The sequence below is a fragment of the Manis pentadactyla genome, chromosome 2 (genome assembly GCF_030020395.1).
Source record: "Manis pentadactyla isolate mManPen7 chromosome 2, mManPen7.hap1, whole genome shotgun sequence".
In the NCBI taxonomy this organism is placed as follows: Eukaryota; Metazoa; Chordata; class Mammalia; order Pholidota; family Manidae; genus Manis; species Manis pentadactyla.
Window position 1 is genome coordinate 160057898 of NC_080020.1, and position 11086 is coordinate 160068983.

At 42.3% G+C, this 11086-nt stretch overlaps 1 gene segment (V, D, J or C); it reads left to right on the plus strand.

Moving 5' to 3' along the window:
- Nucleotides 1-5139: 5139 nt before the first annotated feature.
- On the plus strand, nucleotides 5140-6226 carry LOC130682560 (immunoglobulin kappa variable 2-30-like). The segment is given in 2 exon segments: nucleotides 5140-5217; nucleotides 5596-6226. Coding segments are annotated over 2 exon segments (381 nt in total).
- Nucleotides 6227-11086: the final 4860 nt, after the last annotated feature.

The following is an 11086-nucleotide window of genomic DNA, read 5'->3' on the forward strand; positions in this document are numbered from 1 at the left end:
CATAGTTTTTATTAAAACCAATGGCATAAAATGAATACCTAGTGTTGGTTCAGGCCAGAAAGGGTTCCCAGGTCTGGGCAAGTTCATTCTGGATTCTCTGAGACCAAAAATGGCAATGGAATGTTTAGGGGTAAAAAGGTTTACACCAAGGTTTGTTATCCTGGTGGCAGTTCAAGCAATAGAATCATGTCTGCATCTGGCAAATCTGCAATTCCCCTCAGCCTCCGTCTCTGCCAGCCAGGCCTCTCCACCACGATGCAGCACACTGGGCAGAGTTCTTTATATAGAAACACAGACAATAATGGGTGTGGGTAAAAACTGCAATATTTCCAGAACCTCTGGCCTGGCCTCAGTCTGTTACATAACAATAGGTGTTCACTGCTACAGCCTCTCACATACGCCAAGGACAAGGGGTGGAGAGAAGCTGTTCTCTCGTCCCCTCTGTTGTGCAATTGGTCTGGCACCTGTCAGTCACTGGGGCTCCTCCTGTGAAGTTTCTCCCAAGAGAAGCAGGGAGAGAGGTCAGGGCACACAGGGGTGGGGAGAGGAACAGGCAAGCTGGAGTAGCTGCAGGAGAGAGATGAACAGCGCAAGGCATTTTGTAAACAGTAAAGAGCTTCTCCCATATAACTTTTCCCTTGACTTCGTTTGGCTTCACCAGTTTGAATAGTTTATTCACCTCCCCTGGGAACATGCTTCCTTTTGGCACTGCAATGGGATATTGCAGACACATGTGGAAGCATGTGCCTGTGCAGTAGGCTTCATGTGACTTCATTGCACGTACACAGTGGGAAATAGATTAGGATCAGGTGTGGGTCCTGGCCATGAAAATTCAATTTTCCCAACATTTAGCAATCCATTTGTAAAGAAATTTAAAAACATAGAAAAATGTTTTTGAAAAATAAATGTTTGAATGAAGAGTAAAATTTACTACATATGTGGAATCATCTAACTAGAGCTATCCATATTTAACAGTAAAGAATAAGTTTTTATACATAATACAGAATTATTAAAATGATCACATCCCAATTTAATAAAATTGAATACATAAATACATATGTACATAAGTAAATATGTGTATTATATATATGTGCATACATATTTTTAATGTGCATACAATTATTTTGTGAATGAAATGGGTTAAAATGACTCAAGTTACTCCCCAAGAAAAATTGTTGTCTAGGACCAGATATACTACCTTATCTGGTTTGCAGAATTTTCTTAATAGTCTTTCTAAGTCACACACCAATTGATGTGTTTTCCTGAAATTATGCATTCTTTTCTTTTATTTATTAAATTATCATTAATCTGCGCTTATAATGGTTTCAATTAAAAAACACACTAGTTCCAACATTCACCCAAACTGTTAAGTCCCCATCCCCTCTATTGCAATCATTGCCTATCAGCATAGTAAGATGTTATAGAGTCATTAATTGTCTTCTCCATGCTGTACTGCCTTCCCTGTGACCTATATTGTGACTGAAAATTATAGTGTCCCTTAATCCACATCTGCCTCACCACCCACCTTATCCAACCCGTCCACTTTGGAAACCACTAGTCCCTTCTCTGTGTTTGTCAGTCCATGGCTATTTTGTTGCTTCAGTTTTGCTTTTATTGTTATACTCCACAAATAAGTGAAATCATTTGATACTTGTGTTTCTCCACCTGGCATATTTCACTGAACATAGTACTCTCTAGCTCAATCTATATTGTTGAAAATGGGAGGATTTCCTTTCTTTTTATAGCAGAATAATATTACATTGTGTATATATACCATATCTCTTTTATCCATTCATTTATTGATGGACTCGAGTTGCTTCCATATTTTGGTGATTGTAAATACTGCAGTGATAAACATACAGGTGCATATGTATATTCAAATCATGAATCTTGTTTTCTTCAGGTAAATTCCTAGGAGTAGAAATACTGGGTCAAATGGTATGTCTGTTCTTAGTTTTTTGAGGAACCTCCATATTGCTTTCCACAGTTGTACCAGTTTACACTTCCACCAACAATGTGGGACTGTTAACCTTTCTCCACTTCCTAGACAGTATTTGTTGTTGTTTGTCTTTTGGATACTGGCCATCCTAACTGGTGTGAGGTGATATCTCACTGTTGTTTCAATTTACATTTCCATGATGATTAGCAATGTGGAGCATCTTTTCATGTGCCTGTTGGCCATCTGAATTTCTTCTTTGGAGAGGTGACTGTTCAGATCCTCTGTAAATTTTTTAATTAGGTCATTTGTTTTTTGGTGTTGAGTTGTGTCAGTTCTTTATATATTTTGGATGTTAACCCTTTGTTGGATAAATCATTCATGACTATATTCTCCCATACTGTGGATACCTTTTTGTTCTGCTGATGGTGTCCTTTGCTGTACAGAAGCATTTTAGTTTGATGTAGTTCCACTTGTTCATTTTTTATTTTGTATCCCTTATGCAAGGAGATGTGTACAGGAAAATTTTGCTCATATTTATGTTCAAAAGATTTTTGCCTATGTTTACTTTTAAGAGTTTTATGGTTACATGACTTACATTCAGGTCTATGATCCATTTCAAGTTTACTTCTCTGTATGGAGTTAGACAATAATCCAGCTTCATTCACTTACATGTAGCTGTCCAGTATTGAAAACACCAATTGTTGAAGATGCTGTTGGCAGGACATAAAAATCATTAAAACCTTCCAAACTTCTTAAATACTCTTATCCTAACCATGGCAAAAGAACATCTGACAAAGATAGCTTGTAAACAAGGAACTAGAGATCACATACTTAATAGTAGTGAAAATGCTATTACAAACTGATTATCTAAAAATGACACATGACAGTATCTGCCTTCCTAGGCTGTCCACTTGATGTAGTCTTGAGCCAGTGACCTCTCTTAGTCCCTCAGGGTCCCCTGTAATCATTAACTTCTTTCAGGATATGTGAGAGACAGCAAAACAGGCAGGGAGACAGACTAGCAATTCCTGGGGGCAAACACACAATCAGCTGTAACCCAGGGGCATGAACATGTGGGTGTCCCTCTAAAACATCGCAGCAGCCCAGGGTCATAAATACCCAGCCATGGGGGAGCTTCCACTGCTAATATGGCCTCAGATCAGGGCTCAGGATTCAGGACCTTCAGAGAAACAGGTTCTTGAAGAAAATGTAGTAGAGGATTCCCATGCTTACCAGTGTTTTATAAGCTTGTCATGTTTCTAGAAGCACTGAATACTCAAGATATCAATGGATATCAGGTTCCATCATCATATCATAAAAACCAAGTATGGACAATCTGAGAGCAAAGTAAATTTTTTTCAGAGTTCATGTCTGAGTCAGACAAGGGAATGCAATGATCTCAAATGCAACAGTTTGATATTCATTTTAAAATGTCAATGTGGTCTTAGAACAAACTACATTATTTATTTTGCTGACCTATTTGTCTTCATGAATTTCAGCATTACCTAAAATCAAATCCAGAATTCTGTAAGAATGAGTATATATATATATATATGTATATATGTACATATAAACTTCCTACCCATGACTTGATATGTTCTGTCCCATTAATCCTGAAAAGAGAAGAAAATGTGAGCCCAGGGAACAAAAGCCATCTCTTTTTTTCAGGTCCTCTTGGGCGATGGAAGAAACCATCATGTATACAATTTACGCAGGAGGATTGATCTCTGAAGAAATCCCAGCTTTCAGAGGGGAGCGCAGACTGCCCTAATTAGCTCAAACTGCCTCAGTCCCTTAGAGCCAACCCCTGACACTCAGAATCTTTAATAACCAGCCCACACCCCTCTCTCTCCCCAGTCAACCAGCTCAGTCCCTCAGCCCCCTGCTGCTCTGGTCCCAGGTAAGACAAGGGGGTCCAGGCAGTTCCAGGCCCTGGTTACCAGCAATCATTACGTGGTGAGCAAGCTGTGGTAGGCAATGAGCTGCTCTAATCACCACCCTGAAATATAACGCAAAATGTTTTCAATACTTATTTTAGCCCCATGTTCCCAGAAATCCCCATCTTTCTTCAGATACCCCTGCACTGAGAAAGAAAACTCCTCTTCATTGCTACAACAGGAATGTTGCAAGACTTACAGAAAGCATTCTGTCAGAATCTATTTGTATTTACGTTTTGCAATAGATCATTCCATACCTGGGAATTTATCCACGATAATAGAAGTACCATTTGATGGAGAGTATAAAACACACTGCTATATTAACAGTAGTAATCAACAATTTTAAGCAAAGTAAATTCCCATCTGTATAATTGGGGTTATTTTTAAATGTAATATATTCCTTTGAAACAATAGTCTATATATACATTACAAAGACTTAATTTGATAAATACAGGAGTAGTCATAGAAGGTTTCTTTTAGGTGCACAAGGCATTTATTATTTCCTCTGAAAACCTTTTAGGAAGAGGATCAAGTTGTTAGTATAATGCATTCTCCCTAGAGATTTTCTTGATGAACTCTTTAGAAGAAGAAAAAGGAGCCATTGGGTGCAACCAAAGGACAAAAGACTATTTTTGTGTTAAAAAAAACAATAGGGTCTGTATATGAGCATTTCTCCAAAAATCAGGTATTTCTTCCTGTCCAGCTCACTTAGTTTGAGTGTTCTGACAAATTACGAATTTATTCCCTCAGTGCACAGTAAAGACAAGCTATTTATCTGTTTTCTATTCTTCCCAACCACCAGTGGAAAGAGATACTTACCATCTAACACCTAACATAACAGCCGGTAGCCTGGGAGCAGCAGCCAACAGACAAACACCTGGGAGCCTCCCTGGGTCAGCAGCAGAGGGAGGAGCTGCTTGCTTCTCCAGGGCAGGCGGGGTAGAGCCAGGCGGGAGAGCCACTTGGCCCGCCCAGGGTTTACTCTGGACACACACCTCTACCTCCTGGACACACTCACTGTCTCTGCCACACGGGAATTCATATTTTTTCATAAAATGAACCTAACTTCACACAAATCAACACTGTATCCTTATTAGTTTTCTTTCAAACACAGAATACATGATTTTTCATTTGGCTCACACGAGACCCTCCTCCTCCACTCTCTTTTTGACTCTTTCCACCCTGCTGCACCCACCAGAAGATTTGCATATTTCCCTAAGGGAGGACTCAGATAAAAGGTCAGCTCTAGTCCTGCTCTGACTTATCTGGACTGAGCAGATAGACTTCTCAAAATGGGGTTCCCTGCTCAGCTCCTGGGGCTGCTGATGCTCTGGATCCCTGGTAAGGGCTGAGGGCGGATGAGAAGGAGAGGGGTGTGGGGAGGCTGAGCTCAGGGACACCACCGCCTTGCATGTGAATTCTGTCTTCATGATTGACAATATGATGTGTCCTCGAGCTGGGGCATGCAATGCTTAGATCAGGGAGGTTGAGGAGGATTCCAGAAGATGCAAGAACCTGTGCTTTGGGCAGTGGTGTACCACACTGTGAAAGATCCTTAGGCCTTGCAAACCTTGGGTTCTTTTTAAAATTGAACTTGAGGGATATGATTTAAAATCACACAAAAACATGATTTGACCTGATATACATAGCAAAAAGAAAATTATATATTTGCTTGCAATATTTGTACCTGACGTTGTGATTATTTTCTCACTACTTTAGGCTCCAGTGGGGATGTTGTATTGATGCAGACCCCACTCTCCCTGCCCGTCAGCCCTGGAGAGCCGGCCTCCATCTCCTGCAGGTCCAGTGAGAGCCTCCTGCACAGTGATGGAAACACATATTTGCATTGGTACCTCCAGAAACCAGGCCAGGCTCCTCGGCGCCTGATCTATAAGGTTTCCAACCGAGACTCTGGGGTCCCAGACAGGTTCAGTGGCAGTGGGTCAGGGACAGATTTCACCCTCAAGATCAGCAGGGTGCAGGCTGACGATGCTGGAGTTTATTACTGCCACCAAGGTACAAAACGTCCTCACATAGTGATACAGCCCTGAACACAAACCTCCCTGCCCGGGTGGCCCAGCTGCCCAAATACATTGTTTAATCTGGGGAGCAGGCATGGCCAATTCTCTGAGTTTGCTTAAGAGGAGGATGTTGGGGAATCAGGGGGAGAGGTGGCAGCTGAGGGCCCTGGACCATACAGGCCTTGGCTACACATCTGCCACCACATGTGATGGCCCAGCAGCTGCACGGCCCTGGCGTGGCAGAAGCCCCAGGAGGCGTGGGCCCACCTGCCCTCTGAGCGCCACACCTGCTGAGAGGGGGAGTTCATCACCTCGTGTGGAAGCTCATCCTGACCCTCCTGCTTTGCCTACACTCACCATGTCTGTCTGTCTCCATAACCACCAGAGAACAGGGAGATTCCTGGGACCCCAGGCTGCACAGCTGCCGGGCTCAGGCAGGTCCCAGGGCATCTTTAGGGTGTAGTTCTTGGCCAGGATCAGAAACTGGTATTTTCCCAGGTTTCCCACTTACTACTCATCTTTTACATTACTTATGCCCCCAGCCCATGAAGGGGTTCCGAGTACGTACTGTACACAGGCTCACCGCAGGGCGAGTGGCTGAGAACAAATCATAACGCCTTGATTTTTGAGGATCCACATAGACTTTTGTACCTTCACAACACACAAAAGATGCTAATGGGAAAAGTTTTCAATTTTCCTCAATAACACTTTCTTGCGAGTTAAAGTGAGTTTTAAAATTCCAAAAGTTGGATTTTAAAATAAAAGCATAAGCTGGGAGACAGAGGGCACAGAATTAGCTGTGTAGCATGGGGGGCCACCGAACTATATGAGACTTCTTTTTCTTCTTTAGAATGTAATAATTTTAATACCATGGACAGATGTCAGGAAATGGGAACATAAAGAGAAAATAGGAAACATCAACTATTGGACAATTTTTCTGCTCTTTTGCTTATGATTGACAAAGCTGCAGATGGTAATGAGATTGTGTGCTGATGATATGAAAGCAGGAAGAAGCCCAGCTTTGCTTCCCAGGGAAACTCACATAGTGGATGGAACTCCTGCCTGGCTTCCTTCGTTGAACCCTGACCACTGCAGGGTTCATGGAAAAGTAGAGCAGTGAGAGTGGTTTTCTGCTTGCAATGATTAACGGTTTATTAGCATTCCTGTTTAAGAAGATCTGTGGCCATCTGAAGCATTCATGCAACCTAGTAGAGGAGATCTTACGACAACTTATTCTTTCCTAAGAAGTGGCCTGGCAGACGCAAAGTGATTGTGTTGGGGGGATGTAAAATGCAGTGATGTGTTAGCCAGGAGGCCCAGCACACCCTAAACAAACAGTGGAGATGGACTCCAACGCTCATGATGCAGGTGTCTATTAAAAATGTTTGTCACAGCTTTAAGGAAAAATCACCCTGAACTCCAGGATGAGGGTCTAGTCCATGTGCAGGCATGGGCCAGTCCAAGCAGACCAACACTGCCTCCCAACTGCCCTACTGACTGCAGCTCAGACACACATGGACATCTGGGCCCACTGATGTGCTCTGTCACCTGCACTGAGCATTTGCAGCTCCAAAGCTTTGAACCCTGAAGAGAAGTACAAAAGATCTGAGTCCACATGTCTGCCTTTGACCCAGGAGTAAGAAGATGCCAGGTCAATGGCTATTCTAGTCTCCACAATGATAGAAAACTTGCTTTTACCAGTTATCTTTTTGCACAACAAGGACTCTCAGCACAGAAATGGTATGGAGCAAGAGGTTACTGTGTCATGTAGAAAAATCAAGAATTGTGACTTGCATAAAAGAGGCTCATCAAATGTGTTGACTATCAAGAATTAGGACACTCATGCCTTGAGAGATAAATAATCATATTCTTAAAAACTAGTAGTTGAAATAAAATTCCTACTTCTCCATCTTTCTCACCTCCCTGACCCTCAATAATATTTGAAAAATCTATGAAATTTCTCCTTTGCTCTCCTACCATCCATTGAACAGCACAGCCCAGTAGAAAGTATGCAGTGATGGACATGCTCTCCGTGTGTGCTGAGCAGCACAGCGGCTGCTGGAGCCAGAGACCAGCCCCCTGTAGCTATTGAGCATTTGACATGTGCCCAGCATACCTGAGGATTCATGTTTTTAAATATAAATTTTAATCCATTTAAAATTAAATTTGAATAGCCACACGTGATGAGAAGTTGAGGTATATTGGTTACCTCAGACCTAAAAAGCTCAACCCTTTCTCTAAAATTTCTCCTCACCTCCACAACCTGGCTCTCCCTGAGGAAGCTCATTCGCCTGCCGCCCTCTCATGGGGTCATTTCCTCTCCCGCATCCTAAGACCACTGACTACACGGTGCCAATAAGTGTGCTTCCTTGCTGTCCGCTGCCCCTCCCAGACCATTCTCCTCCTTCACCCCTAAGGATGCTCAGATCTGAGTATCATGCCATTAAACCATGGCACCTATCACCCCCTCTCTCTCTGAAGTCATGTGTGTCCTCATAACCAAAGTATAATGAGAAGAAAAAGAGTATCAGAAAGGTAAAAGAAAATAGTGGAATAAATTATGTCATAAGCCAAGGAAAGAAATGCAAAATGTAAATCATTAATAAGCTCAGAAAAGAAATTCACTTTGGTAACTATGTATTATGTGGAACAGACATTTTGAAATCTATAATCATATGAAATCACATTAAATGAGTTTCATCATTTACTAAATGGAGCCCTGTGTACCCTTTTGGACATAAATAATCTGAGGCGCAGATAATAGATTGGAATTTTTCTTATCACCAGTAAAGTCTAGAATCCTATTTAAATGTACACCTGTATTCTTTCAAGCAATATTATTTTTTTAGTAACTAGTAACTAGTAACTGAAGCTTGAATAAACATTGCAATCCTGAGAGTATTGTGCAAAAAATGTTTTCTCCAGATATAAATTGTTCTTAAAGAGCATCATTTTCAGACATGACATATGGGATCCTGCATCTTAACAGCACCCCTAAATTATTCTTCTATTGCCTGAAGACTGGTCATTAAGCCAGCATTTGGAGACCACTTTCTCACCATGTCCCCATAAACACAAGAATCACAGTGCAGCCCACTAAATGTTCTAACACTTGTCAATTACCTAGAACACTACCTACACGTGGTATGACATGAGCATACTGATAATGGTATCTAACAGGAGAGTGAGGTCGCGCAATATAAGGTTTTAAAAACTATGGCTTAGATTTAATTTTTCAAAGTCAGTAGGTTATAAGTGATTCATACATCAAAGTCACAGAGATGGTGGCACACATTTAGAGTTCACATTAGTGTCTGTCATCTGTCAAGGATATAGAGCACCATGATCTGTAATTATAAAACAGTCCAAGGAGGAAATGGAGTATGAGAATTTTATTTATTAAATAAGAAGGAACCAGAGGAATGGAATGGAGTAAAGAAGCCAGTTCAGACACAGAAACCATGAGGTGGAAATGCAGAGACTCAGAATAGGAGATGCCCAGCATACTGGGGGCAGATGAGTTAGAGATGCAGACTAAGGTCTGATGGGGAAGCACTTGAAAATAAGGGAATGAGCATTGCACCCTGGGGAGCTCCCAAGGCCAGGGAGTGAGAATGAGAATGGGGGACACAGAAATGAATAAAATGGGAAGTTCAGAGTCATCAGGCACAGAGCAGGGACAGTTGATCCATCAGGGTGTGATGGACACTAAGCCCTTCACAAGATGCAGTTGAAGACACTGCTGTGTCAAGAACATAAATTCATCTTTTGAAGTAACACAGGTTCAACAGATGTAAAATATCCTGGACTGCAGAGAGAAGTATCCACAACATGTCATTATGGGGACTTTTGTAATGACCTCCTTGTGCAAGAGACACAAGATAGGCTAATCTGTCAGTTGTTCCAAAATAGTGCCAGGAGGCCGCCATCTCATCCAGCTAAGGGGACAGAGGGCTGAGCAGGAAGCATGCAGCTGGTGCAGCAGAGATGCACTGGCCTAAGGACATGGGGACACGCTGTGGATGAGGGTTGTGTTTGAGGCTGAAGCAGTATGGGAGGATAGCTGATAGCTGTAATCCTGCTGACGGTAGTAAGTTGTTGTATCTTCAACCTGGGAGCTGCTGATGGTGAGAGTGAAATCTGTCCCAGACCCACTGCCACTGAACCAGCCAGGCACCCCAAATATCCGGGTGGATGCCCATGAATGAGCAGTTTTGGAGCCTGTCCTGGTGTCTGCTGGTACCAGGCTAAGTAGTTGTTCTGGTGGGAGCTGGTTAGAAGACTCTTGCTCGACTTGTAGTTGATGGTGACCCTCCCTCCTACAGACACAGCCGGGGAAACTGAAGACTGGGTAATCACGATGTCCCCAGAGATGCTTCCAAACACAAATGGAGAGTGACTATACATGCCATCACTAATACACACAAATTTGTATGTGTACAATGTAAGCTATCTTACTTATAATAAGCAATGAAACTGTTTTAGATGAAATATTCCATTTGTTCTGCATGGGAAAATCTCTTTCCAATTTTATAATGTCATTTCTCCACTTAAACTATCGCCTGAGGCCCAGAGCACCAGGAATATGAGGAGCTGGGGTTGGGGCACCATCCTGCTGCTGCTCACCCGTCTGACCCTCAGGCCCCACCTGCAGGAAGCCCCTTTGATAGAGCTCCAAGCAGCCAGACTGGGCCCCCAGGAGCCCCTGCAAAGCAGTGGGCAGTGTGATTGCACAATGCCTGTTCAGTGAGCTGTGAAGGCAAATAGTGGGAAGAAGGAGACAAAGATGCCATCACCCAGGAAATGTGGTGGTATGCCCACACAAGGCCCAAAGGCAACTTAAAGCTGTGATTCTCAATACAGTCCAGAAAAATTCTCGAATATATAATGCTTTCAGTATCGACTCTATTTTTTCAAACCAGCTGAAGGAAACTTGAAAACCTAGTCTATAATTGCATATATATAATTATGAGGAAGTATACAGAACACATTGGGAACCTACAAAGATGCTGCCAGTACATGAAACATAGTTCTGTCCCAGGACAGAACGAGGATATACTGTACACATTTTTATCTCGATCTCAGATTCTTTTTTGAGTTCAAATCCATCTTTAAAGTTCCTCTTGGACAACTCATAAGCATCTCAACAAGTCCAAACCAGACCTTGCATGTTTCCTTCAACACATACA